Source organism: Oryctolagus cuniculus, chromosome 19 (genome assembly GCF_051225735.1).
Source record: "Oryctolagus cuniculus isolate XC-2025 breed Fujian yellow rabbit chromosome 19, ASM5122573v1, whole genome shotgun sequence".
Taxonomy (NCBI): Eukaryota; Metazoa; Chordata; class Mammalia; order Lagomorpha; family Leporidae; genus Oryctolagus; species Oryctolagus cuniculus.
Window position 1 is genome coordinate 29,000,130 of NC_142885.1, and position 23,948 is coordinate 29,024,077.

The window sequence follows — 23,948 nt, forward strand, 5'->3', positions numbered from 1 at the left end:
CAGCACCGGCCATTGGAAGGTGAACCAACAACAAAAGGAAGACCTTTCTCTCTGTCGCTCTCTCACTGTCCACTCTGCCTGTCAAACAACAACAACAACAACAACAAAAAAAACTAAAATAAAAGAATTCTGTCAAAGAGAAGAGTGATTTTTTTAGATGCCCTAAGATCCTGACTGTTTTTGGAAGAATAATTTCACATTTGGTCCTAGCCTTAGTATGGGAGATCTTGACTGCTCTAATTTGCTCTGGGCAAAACGGATGAACTACTGTGGACTCTCAAGGCCCCCTCCTGCAGATTCTGGGCCTGCAAATTCTGGACGCATGCAGAGCCTGTGCGCCTCACGAGGGAAGGCTCCCCAGGGCTGCTTCCTGCCCGTGGCTGGACACCTGTGCTCACCGGGTACCTGGGCAGGGAGGTGCTGATCTGCAGTCTTGGCAAAGCGGGGATGACTTCCACAGTAGAGCTGCTGGTCTTTATTCCCGGGAGGTGGTCCAGCAGGCAGTCACTGACAACACCAAAGACGGAGGTGTGGTAACCTGGGACACAGGAAAGTAGAGACCTCACAACTCCCAGCAAAGCTCCATGCCCCGTGTCCACCTTCCTGTCCACTGCTGAAGTCCCCAACCAGCAAGGGCAACCCTGCAGAAGACCTGGGTCCTGGTGCTGGCTCCGTTACCTGCCAGTCCCTGCCCACAGCCTCAACATCCCTCGGGCTCCTCCTTTGTGGTGGGGGTTACAATGGCCCCTGTACTCCCATCCCACCAGGCTGACTGGGCCCAAATGGGAAAGCTCCTGTAAGCCATCAATCTCTGCACAACCCGTAGTCAGCATCTCAGCCCGGGACTCACTTGCTTTTCAGATTTATCCATCTCCACAGTGAGGATGGCAGTTAATATTCCCTCCCGGGACATAATGTAATTTAATGAGTATTTGAAAAATGCTTCAGAACCTTCTGTTCAGAGGCGAAAGTTCAAGAGCCAATTATTATTATTGCAGCAGCTTTGTGATGGGGTGAACTGGCTGTGTGTGTGTGTGAGCACTGCCGTTTAAGATGAGCAAATTTCCCACTGGTGAGATAAGCACTTGAAACTATTCAAGCAAAGCTGTAGAACGGCTTTTGAAATTTACCTAATTATTGTCAACAGCATTTACTGTGCAACAAAATGAAACCATACCCAGTGGCTCGAGGCTCAGGTGACAACCTGCCTACACTGTGTGAGCCTGGGGTGTGCTCAATGGAGAAGCCAGCATGGCTTTCAAGGGCTCCCGGGGCCCCAGCAGCCTCCTCGGTCCTCCTGAGGTTCCTGCTGGCTGGGAGCTGCTCTCTCAACACCACTCCAGCTCACCCTCCCTCAGAGGGTGGGCTTGTCAAAACACCCCTGCAATGGGCAAAACACTATTCTCCCCACAAATCCATACCTGGAACCAGAGTTTCTCGCATTTGCCTTTCAACAGGAACCTGATATATGTTTTGCCTGCTGAGCAACCACTATTTTATAATTCCTAATTAGAATCAGGCCTTTCCTTACCATTGCTGAAAATGGCTGTCACATAATAGTCTGATGACAAAGACTTGGGGTCCACAATTACTGTGCACAGCAGTACAGGGTCAGCCGTCTAGCTTTGGGCACAAGACACACCAAAGAACAATGCCAACTGCTCTGCACAGAGATGCACAGCTCAGGGACCACTAAGTCCACACAGGTAGTGGAGGAAGTGGAAAAGGATAGGGCACTTGCAAGACAGCAAAGGTAGAGGAACAATGTGTAACCCAGCAGGAAGGCTCGGCAGAGGAGCACAGAGATGGACCACACAGGGCTGGGGAACTCGGCCTGATGACGAGGGAAAGTGACTCCCACTGGTTGACCAGGATGCCTTCAGAGGAGAGAGAAGGGTCTCAGAGGAGAGACCGCTTTGGGGAGGGGAGGCAGTACATTTGGGTTGGACATGTAGAACACGCATGTCCCACCCGCTGGACACCAGGGGGATAGCTGGGAAGTGCTGGGGCGCAGGCCAGAGAAGGGTACCTGACCCCAGTAGTGGTCAGCAGTCTATAGGGCTGTGAGGCAGAAAAACACTGTGGGGCTGGGGATACCCTCACCAGTGGTGATGTACAGAGGACAGAGAGGAGGACAAGAAACACAGAGTGAGGAGCACCTGTCAGAGGGCTGGGCTGCAAGGGGACACCTGCACGAGACCAGCAAGACTGCGGAAGAAGGGCCAAAGAGACCGCGGAAAATCTGGAGGGTGTGGTGTAACCAAGGCTGGAGGACACAGCTCTCCACATATGCAGGGTGGCAAATGAGCACTAAAGCTCCAAGCAAACCAAACCACTGGTCCCAGGTTTAGGTAGAAAAATGCCACTAGTGATGCCACAGACAGGTGTCCTGGTGAAGGGATAAGGGTTAAACTCAGGACGCGGAGCGGTGCAGGAACGTGGCACTGGTGGCAGAAGTGACTCAGTGTGCACAGCCAACTCTCCCAAGAGATCCAGCAGAAGACAGGGGCTTCCTGAGAGCACATGGGACATCGTGGCATCAGGAAAGGTCAGGATGCAGAGCTAGGAACTAAGCTGTTGGAAGACTGTCTGGAGGAGGAGGCAGACAGAGCACAGGAAGGGGCCCCACCCAGTGCAGCAGGAGCCTGGCAGGTGCCAATCACACTCCAACAACTTGCACCACATCCCAAGGAAAGGCAGTCTTTCCCCATCCCTTGATGGACGAGGACTAACGAGATGGGTGAGAGGCTCTGGACCCTGGTGTACGGAACAGCAGTGTGGCAGCCCCTCAACAGCAGCAATCAGAAAAGCCCTTACCGTTCATGGTGATCGTTCCAGTCGTCTGTGGGACCCCTACGAGTGTCACCAGGTACAGACCAGACTCGGCTGGAAGGGAGAGCGCTGCGGGGCGCGACTCGAATTCCACTCCACTGGTCAGCAGCCCCTGCAGCAAGGCACAGAGCAACGTGAGCAGGACCAGCCTGCACCACACACCTGGCAGCCCAGAACAAGGCAGTGGAAGGCTGCGGCTTCTTAGAACCCACAGAGAACTGCAGAGACCATGCACACGTGACGCACGGGGCAGTCAGATCAATAGCCGCTGTCCTTGATTTTGGTCCTCTCTTCCATGTTTCTGATGTTTGCTTTGCTTTCTTCTTGTACCAAATGGGAATATGAACACAAAGGAAAATTTTTATTTATCTTTTTTTGAAACACTTATATTTATTTGAAAACAAGAGGGAAACAGAGACAGAGAGATCTACTGTTTTACTCCACTAATGGCTGCAATGGCCGGGGCTGGGCCAGGCCAAAGCCAGGATCCAGAAGCTTCCTCCTGGTCTCCCACAATCTAAAAGACATCAACAATCACCAGTCAACTATTGGAAAATAAAATGTTTAAAAAAATTAACAAGACACCAAAAATTCCAACTATCTTGGAGCAAATCTAACGAATAATGTGCAAGATTTCATCACAGTTACAGAACCCTGCTGAGATAAATTAGAGAACTCAAGACACAGAGAGTCCTGCCCTGTTTGTGGGGTTCCGCTTTCCACAGTTTGCAGTCAAGGCAACCCTCAAACTCTCAGATCCAGGGCCGGCATTGGGGCATAGCAGGTAAAGCCTCTGCCTATAACACCAGCATCCCATATAGCTGCTGGTTTGCATCCTGGCTGCTCCACTTCTGATCCAGCTGCCTGCCCATGTGCCTGAGAATACAGCAGAAGATGGCCCAAGTGTTTGGGCCTCTGCCACCCATGTGGGAGATCCAGACAGAACTCCTGTCTTCAAGCCTGGCTCAGCCCTGGCTTGGGCGGACACTTGGGGAGTGAACCAGCAAATGGACTCTGTGACTCAACTTTCAAATAAATAAATAAATAAATAATCTTTAAAAAAAAAAAAAAACCTCTTTTATCTGTGGCAGGACAAGGCATGTAAGTGGGTATGCTGAGAGGAAGGTTGCAAACATGGAACGCAGGAAGGCAAGATGCCGGGCCTCGGTGTGAGTTCAGGATGTATGAAACCTGCATGCACAGATGTGTGCGTGGTGTAGACAGCTGGGTGTGTGGAATGCACATACACTGTGTCTAACTCTGTGCACAGGAGACGCCAGCAGCAGAGACACTCTGGGGGCAGTGAGCACGCCTGCCGCCCACATGTGAGGCAAACGCGTGAAGTGATCTGCGTGTGTGAGTGTGGAGGGGGTGTAGTGAGCAGGGCACACTCAGTGAAGCTGATCGCATGCCTTTCATCTCTAACAGACACACTGGCCTCTCTGTCTTCTTAGAACAATCAGGGCGGTGTGGCCACCGCTGCCTGCCTGAAATGCGGGTAGCGTGTGCACGTCTGAAGTGTTCCATAGTCAGCTTTTGACACAGCACCATGGTATGCTGGCTATATCCAAGTGGTGGTTTTCTCTTGTCTAAGTCTCTACCCTTCCTGATTTGTTAAAATATGTAATTTATTACTTTTAAACCAGGTAAAAATGCTACTTTTAAAATGAAAAAAAAAATGTATAAGAAACAGCAGCAATCATCTGACACTTTAACTACTTTGTGGTAAATTCCCCCCTTGGATTCCAAGAGCCAGACAGCCACAGCAGAGGCTGACCATGGCCATGTCCTGAGGCCAGTGAACCCTTGTGCAACAGTTGGGGGGACACCGGTGCTCAGTCAGTCTCAGGACTGCTGGCTTAACACAGGCTTGGGGAGCAGTCACATGCAGCAGGGCTGCCCAACAGTCCTGGCTTGCGGAAAACTGTGGCTCCACCAGGCAGTCTGGCCCAGTCAGCAGGGGCGTCTCTCCCAGGCAGGCGCCATGCATCCCCAACACAGCTCATTGTGTTCACACCAGGGATAAGGCCTATAGGCCTTTGTATCCCCCGGGTCCCACGCACCCTGTACCTGGCACAGGGCATGGCCCTCAGTGAGACACCAGCAGGAAGAGCCTGGTTCTCACCTGGAACACCAGTTATGAAACTGGTCGCAGTACAGAGAACCTTGGGAACGGATCCCATGGTAGTCTGAAGGCAGCACAAGTCCCCCAAACAAGCATGGACCAGGGCGTGAATCTTCCACACCCTACATGGTGCAGTAACACAGCACCTCTCTCTACAGCTCCCCCTGCACCTCAATCCCTGTGTCACCTCACAGCAGCACAACAATCTCCAGTAAGCCCCTGTGAACTCCAAAGTGCTGACTTCCAGTCTCATAGCCAATGGGCAAAGCTCAGTGCATGTACAAGCCCAAGGTTGCTCTGTGCTGTCTACTCGGCAGCAAGCATGAGACACGGTAATGACAAAACATGGACTTCACTCACCAAACGCTTACTATCTTGGGCAAAGCAGACATGTGTGCCAGAATTAGTGCCTCTAACAGTAAGCAAAGTTGCATTTTAGTGACATGCTGGGGTTCTCGGTCACAGAGGCCCCTGGCGGTGGTACATACCATGTTCTGCACTCGAAGCTCAAACAGCATGGGGTTGTACACCATCAGCTGGACTTCACACACGTCCCCTTGAACCCACTGGAAATCTAGACACACACACAAAAGAACCCTGGGGTTAGCAGGTAGTTTTGAACTTCTCATGGGGTTTCAGATCAGCCCACTGACGATTTTCTTCCCACAAAGGTGGTGGCCGCCATGCCCATTGTGAGGCGGGAAGTTCACAGCTTGGTGTGCCCTGCTTTCTCTGAAACCACGCAAAGCAAGGTATTGCCACTGTCCTGACGCTACACACAGGGTGCCTCCCCCGCCCTCTGCAGGCTGCGCTCCTGCTGGCACCCCAAGGCCACCTCACAAAGCTACAGCTGGACCTGGTGTGGTCCCTTACAGCACACAGCACCCCAAGGGCCCACAGGCTGTCAATTCAGGAAGAAGGCTGGGGTCATTGACAAGAGGTCCGGAGTGTGGGTCACCTGTGCCCCCCAAGACCACGACTTTTCCACCCAGCCCACCTCCTTGTCAGTTGTAACTCAGCAGCCGCTTGGGGAGACAGAACTCTGAAATAACCCCAAGACTCCAAGCAACCCCAAAACAACCCCAAGATGACCTGAGTGTGAACATGATGACCAAGCCACATGACAGAACACAGGTGAATGGTTCCTGTAGACTTAATAGAGGTCCCCAACCAGCTGACCAAGTTCATCAAAAGGGAGATTGCTCTAGATGGGATAGACATGATCAAGTGAGCCCATAAAGGGGTGAGACCCCTCCTGGAGGGGTGGCCCCTAGGAACTCAAGCCAGCAGCACAGGGAACTGAGGGAGGGGCTGGGGGCCAGCAGGGGTGAACAGGGACCTGAGGGAGGGGCTGGGGGCCAGCAGGAACAAGGACCTGAGGGAGGGGCTGGGGGCCAGCAGGGGTGAACAAGGACCTGAGGGAGGGGCTGGGGGCCAGGAGGGGAATGGGGACCTGAGGGAGGGGCTGGGGGCCAGCAGGGGAACGGGGACCTGAGGGAGGGGCTGGGGTCCAGGAGAGGAATGGGGACCTGAGGGAGGGGCTGGGGGCCAGGAGGGGAATGGGGACCTGAGGGAGGGGCTGGGGGCCAGCAGGGGAAGGGGACCTGAGGGAGGGGCTGGGGGCCAGCAGGGGAACAGGGACCTGGGGGAGGGGCTGGGGGCCAGCAGGGGTGAACAGGGTCCTGAGGGAGGGGCTGGGGGCCAGCAGGGTACGGGGACCTGAGGGAGGGGCTGGGGGCCAGCAGGGAAACAGGGACCTGAGGGAGGGGCTCGGGGCCAGGAGGGGTGAACAGGGTCCTGAGGGAGGGGCTGGGGGCCAGGAGGGGAATGGGGACCTGAGGGAGGGGCTGGGGGCCAGGAGGGGAATGGGGACCTGAGGGAGGGGCTGGGGGCCAGCAGGGGAACGGGGACCTGAGGGAGGGGCTGGGGGCCAGCAGGGGAACAGGGACCTGAGGGAGGGGCTGGGGGCCAGCAGGGGTGAACAGGGTCCTGAGGGAGGGGCTGGGGGCCAGCAGGGTACGGGGACCTGAGGGAGGGGCTGGGGGCCAGCAGGGTAAGGGGACCTGAGGGGGGCCACCTCAGGGAAATGGCTGAGGATACCATGAGGGGTATGGACACAGACCTCCCCTGGACAAGCCTGAGATGTGGACACAGCCTGGGCATAGGACTGCACTGGACGCCCTGATTTCACAGACAGTGAGGAAATCAATCTGTATTGCTCTAAACTGGGAAGTTGGTGATTTCTTACAAAGCAACGAGACACCAGCAGAGTACCCATGATGGGTGTCCAAGATATGCCAGCAGGCAGAGCCTGGCTCTCACCGGAACACCAGTTATGAAACTGGAAGGCAGAGAAGGAAAATCAGACCCCACGTGAGGCGTAAAGCCCTTCCACACGGCTGCCCCACTGCTGTTTGTAATCACCTCGGGGGAACAGCAGTGACCCCAGGGTCACAAGGCAGGCACTTGGGGTCTTAGCAGATGAGCAAACCTGCCTGGGAATACCACCGCCAGCATCTTGTGCCACAGGGACTCTGGCCCATGCCTGGGAACTCCAGGTGGGGCCTAGCAGAGATGTGGTGGCAGAAGGGGAAGCAGAAGCTTTTCCAGCATTTGCTGACCGGAATTCCTTGGCTTCACGGAGCCTTCAGCTTCTGCAAACACCTTGTGCCGGGGCAGCCTGCACAGGATCCAGGACCAGCTCCACCACACCTGTGATGATGACCGGGAGCTGGCATCTTGGATCCATTCACAAGATGATGGCACAGAGTAACACAGTGCAGGACCGACTGCCACCTGGTCAGAACCAGCACTTGTCTTATTTTACGAAGAGGGAAAACTCTTCCTGACAGGTGGGACAGCCTGCCCATCTTAGGCCCTGATAAATCATTGCTCAGACTCAAAACACAAGGCTGTCAGCTCTGGAACCCGTGCTCTTTCTCCCTCCACCAAGCTGCCCCTCGGTAGCTCCTGGGACTCAGGCTGCCCTCTCTCTGCAGGGGTCTGACGTCAGCCTCTGATAAGCTGCAGGGGCTTCTCCACAAAGGAGCCAGGGCAGCTGTGCTCATCCCACCTGCCCCCTCCACCCTTAGCAGCCTCCCTTGGCCTGCAAGGGACTGGCACCCCAGCCCACCCCCAACCAAAGATGAGGAACTCATTGTCTCTTAAACAGGTCCTTATGCCTGCTATCACAGATTCATTCTCTCTCGTGGTCAAAAAATGATCATTGTGCTTTCCAGGGTGCCAAAAAAAGTAATTTGTACTTTGACGGCCTTCATCCACTACAGGTAAGTCTAAAGTCAATCACTGAGTCTGTGAGAAGTGATTTTTGTCAGAAACAGACAATCCCCTGCCCGTGCCCCTGCCTCAACAGTCCCTCCCTGAAACAGCAAGAGAGCAGGAGTCAGCGGCGGTGAAACCAGCTGTCTCAGGTTTGGCCCATCCCCTGCGCCCGTTATCATCTGTGCAGACAGGTGCTTCTGTGGCCACATTTGCCTCTGCCTGTGGGAAGAAGCGCTCCTGATTGCCTGCTGCATCCCAGTACCGAGCCCCAGGCACACGAGTGCCAGTGCAACCATCATCTACAGGGACATCAGGAACTCTCTATTCTGACCCTCAGCACAGTGCCTCCATGAACTCCCAGTGTGCCCACAGCATGGAGGGCACACGTGCAGCCCAGGTGGCCCTGTCAGCTGTCCAAGGTCACATGGTGGGGAGTGGGGGTTATAGGGCTAGGCTGCAACCCAGGCTGCCACGTTCTGTCCAGGCCACCCTGCCTGGCAGCAGTGACCTCAGATTGAATCTGGGATACCACAAGGTCCTTTCACAAGAGGGAGGAATCTCTTCACCCCTCCAGGCCTTGCCTGGGACCTTGGTTGCCATCATCTCTGCTCAGAGCAGGGCCCAGACGAAGCCTGCACACAGGCACTCAGGCCAGGAATCAGTGCAGGCGGAGGGCAGGTGGTGTCAGCACTGGCCCTCAGGGTCTGCCTCACCTCCAGTGCCCAGTTAAAGATGGACTTACAGAGACTAGAATCTCAGGCAAAAGGGACACGAGTCTTCACACTATAGGCAGAAAATTGTCAAAAAGATATCAGAAGTCGTGGAACACAAAGTACATTCTCCTACCCATGAGTATTCAACAAATAATATGCATCTCAGCTGAACCTTCTGTTATAGATATTTCAGAAAAAACACAAAGCTTGACATTATCCACTGAATAGATGAGCAGGCACTTCTTACTATGATGCAAAACTGTATCACAGAGGCAAGGGTGGAGGGCGTGTGGCATGGCGGTTCAGACACCACTTGGGATGCCTGCATCCCGTATCAGAATGCCTGGGTTTCAGTCCCTGCTCCACCTCCAATTCCAGCTTCCTGCTAACGTGCACCCCGGGAGGCAGGAGGTGCAGTTCCAGCTTCCTGCTAACATGCACCCTGGGAGGCAGGAGGTGACAGCTTAGGTACTCAGGTCCTTGCCACCTGGATCATTGAGTTCTGGGCTCCCATCTTTGAACTGGCCCAGCCCTGGCTGTGGTAAGATTTGAAGAGTGAACTTGTGGATGGAAGATCTCTCTCCATGTCTCCCTCCCTCCCTTGCTCTCTCTCTGTCTCTCCCTTTCAAATAAAATGAAAAGCAAACAAACAAACTGCAGTCCCTGAGTGCCGAGTTCTAAGCCGAGGGAAGGAGACAGGGCCCGGCCATGCCCTGGCTGGCTGGCTCAGGGCAGGTGATGTGCACCCCTCAGTCTCCACCCTCTCCGTGAACAGGCACCTGCAGCATCAGCATCCCACCACGATGAGAACTCCTACCTGGTGTCGGCTTTGGGCCTCATTCACAAAAGGAAGCCTCATCAGTTGCTGAAGAACAAAGAACAGTAATGAGGCTGGATGCTGGGCACGAGCCACAAGGGCAGAGACTCCAAGCCAAGCTCGAAGGCCTTGAGTTTAAGGCTCTGATGTCGCTGTCTTTGAATCCTTAATAATGTTGTAACCAGGGGCTCCCCGATCCCCTGCTGTGCTGGGCCCTGTGAATCACACAGGTGGCCTCAAGAAGAGGAGCCTGGCCTCCAGCCCTTAAGCCCTCTATACAAGTCTGCTCTAGAGCCTCTCTGGCCCCGCCTCCCCAGTGCACAGTCTTTGCTCAGGCTCAAAGGGGAGGTACCCAGGAGCACCTCTGCCACCGACATCCTGTCTCCCTGTTTGACTTCCTATGCACTTGTCCAGCCTGCACGAACTGGGTGGGTAGGGGCAGGCTGCAACCCTCTGGCTTAGCTCAGTGCAGCCCAGTGTCAACATGCTTGGAACACTTACACTAGCCAGGAACTGGGCTCACATGATTTACTGAACACTGACAGCAAAGGACAGAATGGTGTATAGGTGGCTGCCACACCACCATGAAGCCATGACGCTGTACCTGAGCCCTTAGGAGCCAGGCATAATCTGCAGCTAACTGGGGCCCACACCAGGTGTGCATGCACATTAGAGCAAAACAGAGAGCACCCCTGCGAGCGGGACACTTGGTCTGGGGATGTGTGAGCCCAGCTCTTGGCTTTGCCACTAAGCAGCTAAGTAACCTGTAGGAAACCATCTCTCTGAGTCTGTGTTTTTCTGTCTATAAAAGGAGATAAAAATCAACTCCTCCAAAATTAATGCGACAACTAAAGGCACAAAAATATGAGCCAGCCTCTTCTCAAGCAGCATCTGAATGAAGAAGTGATCTCCAGGGACAGAAAGCACAGGTCTGTCTAGGACTCCCAACTTGGTCTTGCCCTGTAGCTGAGCAAAAACTTTACTTCCAAAGACGCACTGTTTTCAGGGAGTTCTGACAACATGCAACTTGTTGGTGATGTTTATGGTGAGGCCCTACTAGGAGCTGAGGCCAGCTGGTGCTGGAGTTACAGGAGGAACGCTATGATGATGATCTCCACACAGGGCTCCGGTGTCCCTTCTGCGGGGAACAACGCGGCACTGCGGACAGCACAGACTGAGCAGCGAGGCCACTTCTCCTGGCAGTGAGGTCCTGGACAAGCCCGGTCCACTCCAGTCTCTCTTTCATTGTGCTATGGGCATTGGGAACAGGACAGGGAGCAGCACAGAGCTCCCGGCCTCTTGCTACATTGTGGGAGGGAAGCCATAAAGAGGCAAATGTCTAATTGAGTTAAGGAAAGGCACTACCGAGGGGCAAGCTAGGGATGCTGAGGGCAGGGTGGCCTCCAGAGTGCTGGGAGCAGCAGATTCCCCCTCTGAGAAGATGATATTTGAACAGAGACCCAAGCAGCGTGACTGTGAGTGAGGCAGCGACAGCAATGGGACGAGGTCCATGCAGAGACCAAAGCTGTGGGACTGGGACAAGTCATGTGTTCAAGGACGAGAAAGGAGTCATGTGGCTGGATCTGAGAAGCAGAGGTGAGAGAGGTGGGGGGGTCAGGACAGGCAGGCAGCTGCGGTGGTATCGAGGCAGGGCCCCTAAGGAATGAAGGTGCCTTTTCCCTAAAAGGAGGCACAGCAATCAAAAACAGAAATAAAGAGGCAGCACAGAAAGTGCTCAGGATCAAAAACCGAGAGCAAGAGAGCTGCCAGCAGCCTTGGGCCTCCACACCAGGAGGGGACCAAGGGCAGTCGGCCTCTGGGCAGGGCCCGGCCTTCCCTAAGCTTGGGCTCCTTGTCTAGGAAATGCAGGCCCCTGCCCCTGTAGATCTGTCATGGGGACGCACAGGCCAACCAGCATGACAGGCAATCCCTGCCCCACATGCAAGTGGACCCTGGTGTCTGTCTCCAGGGCAGTGAGGGAGAGAGCTCGAGCCACGGCCAGGCCTTGCCAAGGACACCAGAACACAGGACAGGGAGGGCCTGGGGCACACTGTGCCCTGGGTCAGTGACAGGAGAGACATGAGTGGTTGCAGCCTGGGAAGGGGCAGGGAGCTTGGAGCCAGAAGGGCAGAGGTGAGGTCTTCAAGAGAACCAGGGTTCTGCTCCCCCTCTCCCCACGTTCACGGGGAAACGGCACCAGGGACACGGCCCAACCCCAGAGCAGAGCTTTCTCTGCTGGGTGGGAAGTCAGCACGGACCGTGTGAGATCACGCTTGTCTCCACTGCCACTCTGACGTCATCTGTGTTAAGTCTCAATAAACACAGCTCTTTCCAGTTCCTGGGACTTTCCTGAAAATGCCGTCAATGAAATACAGCTTTAAAACTCAGCTCCACGGGCAGCTGCCTGCCAAAGGCAGCAAACCAGACAAGCTTCCGTGGGAGGAAAGGCACACAGGTGGCCTCCCATTCCTGTGCTGCTGGGCCACGTGGCCCAAGGAAAAGGAGCTGACTGGAACCTTGTAAATAGGAGAGTGACAAGGTCAGACTAGTCTCAGTCACAGCCCAGGCAGACCTGGATCTGGACGTGGCTCTGCCATTGAACAGGCAAGTGCCTGGGGCCACTGTGGGACATCACAGGTCCAGTCTCTCGCGTCCACATATCCCAGGATGGCGGTCATCCAGGAAAACATGGAAGTTCTTCTCAAGATCTCTACACGTGGGGTGGGAGAAGCCCCGCCCACCTTACCTGACAATGGGGAGCTTGGTGAAGGGCACAGGGTCAGGGTGAGGCCATCTGGGAGAGTGATGAGCTCCATCGTCCCAGGACACTTGGAGGTGTAGTTCTCCAGGCTCTGAGTCACATCCTTCTTCTCTGAAGAGAACACAAACACAAGATAAAGGCTCATTAAACAGAACGGGCAGCTGCGGTATTTCCTGAGCACTCCGAGGCAGACAGGTATGGACCATGGAGGCGAGGGCTGTGCAGGGCGTCCCTCAGTGGATCCAGACATTCAGCAGCAGCTGCTCCATGTGAGGGCCTAAGGATGGAGGCAACATCAAGGCACTCTCCTCGACGAGGTTTCCATTGGCCCAGGAAACGTGTCTGCACCAAGTTCCAAGGCAGCCAGCAGGCAAGACGGGGGGAGGAGTGTGCCTGCGACCAAACAGCACTTTCCCAGCTGTTAGTTTTTTTAAAGGTTGAGAAGTAAAGATACAGCTTTTGGGACACAAACTCCTTAAAGGGAAGAAGACCTTGCCTTTACCAATACTTGCATTTTTCTGAGCACTCATGCAGGCCAAGTACCATGCTGTGTTCCTCAGACTACAAAATCTGCAAGGAGGGGCCGGCATTGTGGCATAGTGGGTAAAGCCATCACTAGCAATGCCAGTATCCCATTTGGGTACCGGTTGGAGTCCCAGCTGCTCCATTTCCAATTCAGCTCCCTGCCAATGTGCCTGAGAATGCGGCAGAGGCTAGCCCAAGTTTGTGGGCCTCTGTAGCAACATGAAAGACCCAAATGGAGCTCCAGGCTGCAGCATGGCCTAGCACTGGTCATTAAAGGTATTTGGGGAGTAAACCAGTGGATAGGAGATTGCTCTCTGTCTCTCCCTCTTTCTTTCTCTGTTATTCTGCCTTTTTTTTTTTTGACAGGCAGAGTGGACAGTGAGAGAGACAGAGAGAAAGGTCTTCCTTTGCCATTGGTTCACCCTCCATTGGCCGGCACGGCTAGCGCGCTGGTGCCGGGGCACCACGCTGATCCGATGGCAGGAGCCAGGTACTTATCCTGGTCTCCCATGGGGTGCAGGGCCCAAGGACCTGGGCCATCCTCCACTGCACTCCCAGGCCATAGCACAGAGCTGGCCTGGAAGAGGGGCAACCGGGACAGAATCCGGTGCCCTGACCGGGGCTAGAATGCGGTGTGCCGGCGCCGCAAGGTGGAGGATTAGCCTAGTGAGCTGTGGTGCCAGCCTGTTATTCTGCCTTTCAAATAAATAAAAACAAATCTTAAAAAAAAAAAAAAAAACCTTGAAGGCAAGAGATCTTGGTATATTTAAAGAACTTCAATACTTTTTATTCAAAATAGGTACATGATACTTTCCCTCAAAATTTCTATAAAAGAAGGGGTGAAGAGGGGGTCCAGTGCCATGGCACAGAAGGTGAAGCCTCCACTGGCAGTGCCAGCATCTCATATGGGTGCTGGTTCAAGTCCTGGCTGCTCCACTTCTGATCCAGCTCCCTGCTAATAGCCTGGGAGCACACTGGAAGATGGCCCAAGTGCTTGGCCCCTGCATCCACATGGGGGACTGGATGAAGCTCCTGACTCCTGGCTTCAGCCTGCTCTACCCCTGGCCACTGCAACCATTTGGGGAGTTTACCAGCGGAAGGAAGATCTCTCTGTCTCCACCTCTCTCTTGGGAATTCTGTCTTTCAAATAAATAAATCAATCTTTAAAAAAAATCTTCAATTATTATTGAAACAAAAAGAGGTGGGGGAGAGGCATTATTATCCCCTTTGAAACATGATAGACTAACTCAAGGATAATCTGGAAAATTTCATTATGCACTGGTTATAAATGCTACCAAAATCTAATTTTTTAAAAGACTTATGTTCAGCACCCATTTGGAATGCCAATGCCAGAGGCTTTGGCTTAACCCATTGCACCACAGTGCCAGTCCCTAAACATTAATTTTTAACTATGATATTAACATTGTGGTAATATATGAGCATGCCCATTTTTTAGAGGCTTACTAAAGTATGAAGATGTGAAATGACACAATGTGGCCAGGATTTTCTTTTAAATAACTCAAACAAAAAAAGCAACAGATGAAGTAAATGCACAAAAATCTTGGTAAGTATTAAATTTTGGTGGCTAATATTTGGAGATTCACATTACTATGCTTTGTACCTTTTTTTAAAGATTTTTTTCAACTGAGGAGGCTTTAAAAAGTTCATGAAGGGGCCAGCATTGTGGCATCATGGGTGAAGCTGGTGCCTGCGACACCAACACCCCATATGGCTGCTGGTTCAGATCCCAGCTATTCCACTTCTGTTCCAGCTCCCTGCTAATGGGAAAGCAACAGAAGCTGGCCAAGTGCTTGGGTCCCTGAATCTCCATGGGAGACCTGGAAGAAGCTCCTGGCTCCTGACTTCAGTCTGGCCCAGCCCTGGCCATTGTGGCCATTTGGGCAGAGGACCAGCAGATGGAACTCTATCTCTGTCTGTAACTTCACCTTTCAAATACATAAAATAAATCTTAAAAAAGTTCATGAAAAACGTGTATTATGGAAAATCTATTAATGAATATCAAAAATGTCTTTTACTGAAAAAAAATTTTCTTTTAATTCCATTTTCCTTGAACATTTTGAAGCATCCTGGAAGCTTAAGGGGCTTGGGGACAGGACATGATTTCTTCCAGGTCGTACATAGAAACGAGGTCAGCTTGCATCCTCCTGTTCCAACCTGCCCAGGCACCCATGTAACAAAGGGGAGCGAGCACAAGGCCCCACGCAGCGGCCACTGACATCTGCTCCACACACCCAGACTCTCACCCCAGACGCTCCAGTCAGCGGGAGGAGGGCACTCATTATTTCACTAAAATCCAATACATCCTGTCCATGTTGACCAGAGTACCTACCGCTAACTGTAGACAGAGCATCTAACGCCTTTGAAACTCAAATTTTCCACCCCAAGAAATTAAAGAATTCACACAGAAAAACCAGAGCATTCTTAATGAAAACGAGCTGTCACCTACTACAGAAGCAGAAAATCCGGCAACCAGAGCTTCAGACCATGAACGGCTTCCAGGCCATTTGCCATCCATGAGCTGACACCGGCAAGAAAACCAGCACGTCAGGATTTCACAGTTCACTCCTGCTTCTCCCCAGCAACAATGCGAGACAGCCACATAAGCACCCAGTTAGGTGTGGCTTTCTGAACAGGCGGAAGACAGGATGAGGACAAGCAAATGCACCCCCTTTTCCTGGAGGAAAGTGAAGACGGCAGAGGTGAAAGTACAGCTGAGGCTGGACCCCAGCTGAAACAATGTTTTCAGAATCTAGCCCTGGACTGTCAGCTACACAAACAGGGACCACACTAAGGCTTCAATTCTCATAAATGGAATTGTTGATCTGTGTGGGGAAGAGAGAATCCCAGCACACGGCTGGTGGGAATGTGGATGGGAAAACTCCATGGAGGCTCCCAAAGAAATTTAAAAGTAGACTTTCCAGTCCTTCCCTTAGCTACTGACCCAAAGAGGGAGAATTGCCTTGTGCAGATACGTGCACCCTCATGTTCACTGCAGCCAAGGCACAGAAACAACCAACATGCTCACTGGTGAGGGGGTGAATAAAGAACTTTGTGTGTTTGTGTGTGTGTGTGTGTGTGAGAGAGAGAGAGAGAGAGAGAGAGAGAGAGAGACAGAGAGAGAAAGAGACAGAGAGAGAAATGGGATACTAGTCAGCCTTAAAGAAGTAGGAGATCCTGCCATTTGCCACAGCACAGAGAGACCTGGAAGACTTGCTGTGTGAAATAAGTCGGACACAGGAAGAAAAACACTGCATGATTTCATTTACATGCGGAATGTTTAAAAAGAGCTCAAGGGGCTGGAGTTCTGGCACAGTGGGTTAAGCCACTTCTTGTGATGCCAGCATCCTACAACGGAGCACTGGTTCGGGTAAAAGCTTTTGTGCTTCCAGTCCAGTTCCCTGACAGTGCACATGGGAAAGCAGCAGAAGATGGCCCAAGTGCTTGGGCCCCTCACCCAGGTGGGAGACCCAAAAGAAGCTCCTGGTTCCCAACTTTGGCTTGGCCCAGCCCCAACCACTGCAGCCATTTAGGGAGTGACCCAGCAGATGGAATCTCTCTCTCTCTCTCTCTATCTCTATCTCTATCTCTAACACTGCCATTCAAATAAATAAATAAATCTTTAAAAAATATCAAATGCCCAAAGATATTCACTGCTTACATCAAGATGACACGTTAATCTACTCCACTCTACTAACCATTTTACTACCTATACAAAGAGTACTCAGAAAGCTTATGGATAAATTCACATTTTTACATATATGTATATATATATGCATTACATATGTATAGATTTCAAACATGTCCACATTAACACAAGCTTACCTCTTAATTCTATTTTTCCATGAACTTTCTGGAGTCCCCTCATATGTGAGTCATGAAACCATGTTGTAAGCCTCAAACAAACACAATGAACTTTATTTCAAATACATTTCTGTTAACAAAAACACAATGTGCTGGTACTTGTGACTTGTACCTAAGGCAGTACTGAAGGGAAATTTGCAGTTTTGGGTATTTATCCTAGGCAAGAAGGAAGACTGAAAACCAAGGATCTGTGTCTTCATTGTAAACGCTAGTAAAATTGTATAATTAAACCCAAAGTGCAAAAATCCATGTAACAGACAACACAAATTAATTTTTAAAATCAACAAAGTCAAAAATTGGTTCTTAGAAGAAAAATTAATAAAATTGATAATTCCCCTAGGAGAAAAACACAAATCATCTATATTGGGATAAAGGGGCACAGATCCTATGCTCATTAAAAGGATATTAAGGGAGTCGGCGCCGCGGCTCACTAGGCTAATCCTCCGCCTTGCGGTGCTGGCACACCGGGTTCTAGTCTCGGTCAGGGCGCTGGATTCTGTCCCAGTTGCCCCTCTTCCAGGCCAGCTCTCTGCTGTGGCCAGGGAGGGCAGTGGAGGATGGCCCAAGTGCTTGGGCCCTGCGCCCCATGGGAGACCAGGATAAGTACCTGTCTCCTGCCATTGGATCAGCGCCGTGCACCGGCCGCGGCGGCCATTGGAGGATGAACCAATGGCAAAGGAAGACCTTTCTCTCTCTCTTTCTTTCTCACTGTCCACTCTGCCTGTTAAAAAAAAAGAAGAAGAAGAAACGGATATTAAGGGGGCCAGCACTGTGGCACAGTGGGGTAATGCCCTGGCCTGAAGCACCGCCATTCCACATGGGTGCCTGGTTTGAGACCCGGCTGCTCCACTTCCAATCCAGCTCTCTGCTATGGCCTGGGAAAGCAGTAGAAGATGGCCCAAGTCCTTGGGCCTCTGCACCCACATGGGAAACCTGGAAGAACCTACTGACTCCTGGCTTTGGATCAGCGCAGCTCCAGATGTTGCAGCCAACTGGGGAGTGAACCATCGGATGGAAGACCTCTCTCTCACTCTCTCTCTCTCTCTCTCTCTGCCTTTCCTCTCTGTGTAACTTTGACTTTCAAATAAATAAATAAATATTTTTTGAAAAAAGGATATTAAGGAAATATTAATAGCCATATGCCAACAATTTTGACAACTTTGGTGAAACAGAAAAATTCCTCAAGGAAAAATGACAGAAGACAAACTGACAGTCTGAATAGCCCTGCATTTATTAAAGAATCTGAACCTGTAATCAAAACTCCCCAAAAAGAGCGTCCTGCCCCAGATGGCTTCACTCCGAAGTCCTATCACACATTCCAGGAGGGAGTGTTACCAAGCTCACTGCTTACACGAGTGCTCCAGAAGACAGAGAAGGAGGGAGTACTCCCCTCCATGCAAACCACTGACACCAAAGCCCAGGCAAGAACTGAAAGAACACAAATTCACTCAGCAAAAGCAGCTTGGCGTTTTTAGCAGTCTCACACAGCTGAAGAGACAAACGCCCAGCTCTCACAGGGACCCATCGTAGGACCATCACGGGGACCCTGGGCAAACCCCCAGAGCACTACACAGTGAGAGTAACCCAAGCCTCCACACAGGGCAACACATCAATGCTCAGACAGAAATCAAGGGAGTGTCTAAGAAGCAGGAGGTAATGCGGGACATGGGAAATACCTAGGTGTGAGTCCAGCCAAATATCTACACCATCAACTGTTGTCACACAGTGGGGCCGGTGCTGTGGTGTAGTGAGTAAAGCTGCCACCTGTGACACCAACATCCCATATTGGCACTGATTCAAATCCTAGATGTTCCACTTTGGATCAAGTTCCTTACTAATGGGTCTGGGAAAAGCAGTGGAGAGATGGTTCAAGTGCTCAGGCCCCTGCTAAAACCATGGGAGACCTGTTGAAGCTCCTGGCTCCTGGCTTGGCCTGGCCCAGCACTGGCTATTGTGGGCATATGGGGAATGAACCAGCAGATGGAATATCTCTTTCTGTCTTTGTCTCTCCCTCTCTCTATATAACTCAGACCTTCATAATAAATAAATAAATCTTAAAATGGTTGTGAGACAGTGGGTGCCAAGCACAGTACAAGGCTCTGGAGATCTGAGATGCACAGATCTAAGTAACTTCCTTATTACTAGGGAGTTACAGCAAAAAGGATTCAATGTTCAAATGGACACAGGAGCTGAAGACAAAGATGGAGACAGGGCTGACACTAAAGGAAACAGCTCTGGACTGGTAGGAGAAGTCCTGAGCAAGGCAGGAGTACAGAAGATGAAGGTCAAGGTGACCCCATCTGCAGACAGGGCCCTGGGGGACCACCTGGAGATGAAGAGCACCCAAAAGCTGTGGCACAGCCACCAGGAAAGTGCGCTGGGCACAGGGAGGACTTCCAAGCACCAGGAAGACCAGCAGAGAGAGCATTTCCTAAAGAAGGTGACAGAAGGAAAATGCAGGGCCCAAGGACAACACCTGGGAAACACAGAGGTCAAGGGCAGTGGGGAAATGAGGGTGAGAAGAACCCTATGGGATCAGGACTCAAGAAGGTAATGGGGGGCGGCAGCATTGTGGCAAAGCGGGCAAAGCCACTGCACACAGTGCCAGCATCCCACATGGGCACCAGTTCAAGTCCCGGCTTCTCCACTTCTAATCCAGCTCCCTGCTAATGTACCTGGAAAAGCAGTGGAAGACAGCCTGAGTGCATGGGCCCCTGCACCCATGTGGGAGACCCAGAAGAAATTCCTGGCTCCTGGCTTAAGCTCGGCCCTGCCCATTGCAGCCATTTGGGGGAATGATCAAGGTAATGGAAGACCTCTCTCTCTCTCCCACTCTCTCTTTCTCTCTCTCTCTCTCTAACTCTGTCTTTTAAATAAATAAGTCTTTAAAAAAGGCAACAGTCGGGGGGTTGTTCTCTGGCAAGAAGAGAAATGGGCATGAATGTGACAAAGGTGTACTGGTCATTTGTGATCTCCAAAGCAAACAGCAGGGGAAGGACTCCATGCAACAAGAAGAGTTGGGTGGGAGCAGGATGAGCAACAGCAAGGCTCCTTGGTCCTGAGCGCTGCTTAATGGGTACCTAGACAGGACCCCATAGGATGAGTATACTACCAGGGGCTTCCCCAGCACTGCCTCACACAGAATTGGCACTCACCCAATTACTACAAAATCATGCCCAGCCCCACACAAGGGACCATCCAACTAGGCCCTGAGACACCCCGTCCCTTTCCCAAGGTCACACTGCAAATGAGCAGAGTTGAGGTTCTAACCCAGCCCATCAAGCCCGTTCCAGTCCTAGCGCAGAGTGCATCCCTGGGGAATCACAGCGCCCATTTCACAGACCTGGAAAAGTGACATGGCTTTCACAGGGTTCTTGAGGTTCTTCAGACTCAGAGCCATGAGCTCCGTTGTTCATTTTGTCACACTGCCCACCCATGGTGCCCCAATTTGTAAAGTTATCCCAAAATAGCCAATCACCATGGCCAGCAAGTTCAGCACCTTACATGGGCAAGAAAAATCAACTAGGCTTTCCTGGACTCTGCACATACGTCCTTGTGACATGATGGTTCCACTACACAAAGTGAGGAAGATGCGTGTCACTACCATGAAGACAGGCCACGACACACCTGCATCCTCACAGAACACTGACAAACAGAGATGAACCCTGCCTTCCTCCCTCCCAGCAACAGCAGCTCCTGTCTGCTTGTCACTTCATTTACCTACGACAGGCTGGAGGCCCTGATAAGCAATCATTCAAGTAGATCAAGAGACTAAATATTTTCCTTGTTCCTTTCAAGTGCGTAAACATGGTCCACCAAAGGCAAGGCAATTATGTGAAGTTGTCAGCTTATTATGTAATCATCTGTGTGAAGCACTACCTAGAAAAATTTTAAGTATTTCTCTGGATCTTAACATAATATCCAGATGAAGAAATTACCTTAGTAACAAAGACTTGGGGCTGGCAGTGTGGCACAGTGAATTAAACCACTGCCTGCAATGCCAACATCCCACAGGAGCATGGTTGTAGTCCTGGCTGCTCCACTTCTGATCCAGCTCTCTGCTAATGCACCAGAAAAACAGTGAAAGATGGCCCAAGTACTTGGATCCCTGCCACACACAAGGGAGACCCAGATGCTTCAGGCTCTTGATTTCTGCCTGGCCTGGCTCTGGACATTGCAGCCATTCAGAGAGTGAATAAGCAGATGGAAGAGCTCTTTCTCTCTTTCTTCCTCTCTCTCTAACTCTGCCTTTCAAATAAATAAAGAAATCTCTTTTTTTAAGGTTTGTTCATTTACTTACTTGAAAATCAGAATTAGAGAGAGAGAGAGAGAGGGAGAAATAGATAGCTTCCACCTGCTTGTTCACTCCCCATATGGCCACAAAAGCCAGGGCTGGGCTGGTATGAAGCCAGAAGACAGGAGCTTCTTAGAGGTCTTCCATGTGGATCCATGGGCCCAAGCACCTCGGGCCATCTTCCCAGGCACATTAGCAGGGAACTAGATTGGAAGTGGAGCAGCTGGGACTCCAATGGATGCCCATATGGGATGGTGGCATTGCAGATGTGCCACTGTGTCACAGTGCAGGCCCCAATAAATAAATCTTTAATAAAAATAATTTTAGAATAGTGATAAATAATTAGAATCTATTGACTATGAACTAGTTGTTATAAAACCTATGGCACACAAACATTCCAAACAGATGCAGTGATTAAAAGTGACATTGAGGGGCAGGTTAAGTCTCCACTTACAGTGCTGTAATCCCATACGGGCACCAGTTCAAGTCCTGGCTATTCCACTTCCAATCCAGTTACCTGCTAATAGCCTAGGATAGCAATGGAGGATAGCCCTAGTGCTTGGGCCCCTGCATCCATGTGGGAAATCTGGAGGAAGCTCCTGGCTCCTGGATTTGGATTAACCTAGCTCCAGCTGTTGCAGCCATTTGGGGAATGAACCAGTGGATGAAAGACCTCTCTCTCTGTCTCTTCCACTCTAAATATGCCTCTCAAATAAATAAGCTTTAAAAAATAATAAAAGTGGCATTTATAAAAAAATCTTCATAATATGGAAAAGGCTTATGCTACTTCGAAAATCAGAATACAGATTTATAGAATAAATTTTTAAATTCAATCCAATTTTTAAAACGAATAAACAATACTAAATAGACACATAAAATGTTAAGTGTGCCTGTCTATGCACAGTTAAGATGCAGGATGAGGAATTATTTTTTCCTATCCATTTTTATTTTTCAAGATTTCTAAAAGGAAAATACATAATTTGTATTTGTGAACCACTGGATGGAAGATTGCTCTCTCTTTTTTCTGTCACTCATCCTCTTACATAAATAAACAAACATTTTTTTAAATGCTTCAACTTGAATTTTCAAAAAGCCAAAAAGCTTTTACAAAGAAAACTTGGGGTCTGCTACAATCCTCCATCCGGGTACAGAATCCAGCACCATAAAAAGTCAGAGGTGGACAGAAGCTGCAAGGTGCCTTGGTTTGAATGCCGGGCATTCCTAGACCTGAGATGACCGTGGCAGCAGCGACAGGTATCCTGGGCAGTGCAAACTCGGGACACACACAGTCACTGCCATCCCTTCTCCACAGATTAGGAAGCGAAGGCTCAGAGACTCACCCCACGTCGGGGGTCTGCCACTCCTCCCCCACGTGCCCAGATTTCACTGCACTCCCCCCAGCACGCAGACACTGCCTAAGCAGCCATCATCCTGTGAGGAAGACCCTCCCTGACACCACTCAGCGAGATTCCATCTCTTGAAGAGAAACATCAGTCCTCTAACTCCTGGCTGTCACCCTGCCTGGGTTACTAAACCTTCAGAAAAGACAATGTGAAGTCGTTCAGCTCCACACAGACTGCCCAACTTACAGGGAAAGAAAGACAGCAGGATCCCTGTCCCCAGGAGTTCACAACACAGGGAGAGATCAGCTAGCTAAGGGACACTAGGAGCCTAATGAAATGCTCTCATTGAAATCTCAGCCAGGTAATCAAAAGGAGAGGAGGAAGAATCCCCTGACTTCTTAATAGCAGGGGAGCTGGGGAAAGGAGCAGCCCAGAGCTTCTGCTCAGGCAGGAACAGCACCAACTACATGACCTACTCCAAGAACCAAAAATGCCCAGTAAGCCAAATACTCACTATGTAGATGAGGAAGACTGGAAGCGACCCTGGGGCTCCGGACGCTGGATGCCGCAGTGTGCAGATGCGTCCCTGGGCACCATGGCGACGGCCATTGGCGAGTGCGCCTGCGCCTGATGCTGTGACCCGGAAGTGCACCCGCACGCCTGACCCCAACTCCGCGGTGCTCAGGTGAGAGTCAGCGCCGCATCCTCTCCTGCCCGAGAACCTGTGAAAGCCAGGAGGAGAGGAGCTGTCCTCGACGCTGCTGGCCAAGCCTGAGCCTGAGGGAGAACCAGCGGCCCCAGGGTCAGGCGAGGGTGCGGGTTCGAGGCTATCGCGCCATTTCCCAGGCGCGGTTCTCTTCTTCGTCCCCTTCCGGAAGCAACGGCCTTCACGGACCTCAGTGCCGCCAAGCAGACCAGGTGCCCTTGGAGGTGAGTGACGCGCGGCTTTTGCGGTTTCCTTCTGGGGATCTTGGCTGCAGGCGTGCCTGTTGTTCTTGGGTCCCAAAGGTGCCGGTGGAGTCGCGGTTGTGCTGTGCGGATGGACTGGAAGGGTCCCCAGGGTGCGAGCAGCTGTACAAGAGCAGAGTTGGCTCGGTGTCCTCCCGGAATGGCCCTGCATTCCCGTCTGTTTGCTCTTTGAGGACCCAGCTACCCTGCTCTAGACCACTGAGAGTGTTGTCAGGAGGAAGGAGAGCAAAAGTGCGTGTCTGTGTCCTGGTTTAGGAGGACAGTTTGAAGGTAAAATTGGGTTTATGGATCCGATGTCTGTATTCTGTATTATATACCTGTAGAGCAATACAGTTTCTCGTGTGCAATGAGTCCTGTCAACATTGAAAACTGTATGGGTGTACCCACTACTGGGAACATATTGAA

The 23,948-nt window shown here is 51.4% G+C and overlaps 1 protein-coding gene across 1 annotated transcript; it reads right to left on the bottom strand.

The window, feature by feature from the left end:
• Positions 1 to 236: 236 nt before the first annotated feature.
• On the bottom strand, positions 237 to 23,336 carry LOC103347041 (trafficking protein particle complex subunit 9). Its single transcript, XM_070063804.2, has 5 exons — positions 23,089 to 23,336; positions 12,516 to 12,641; positions 5,446 to 5,531; positions 2,818 to 2,944; positions 237 to 538 (listed from the first exon to the last, which is right to left on the bottom strand). The coding sequence occupies exons 2-5, from the start codon at positions 12,583 to 12,585 to the stop codon at positions 237 to 239; spliced, it is 585 nt and encodes a 194-aa protein (XP_069919905.2). The 5' UTR covers positions 12,586 to 12,641; positions 23,089 to 23,336.
• Between the last annotated feature and the right edge of the window lie 612 nt (positions 23,337 to 23,948).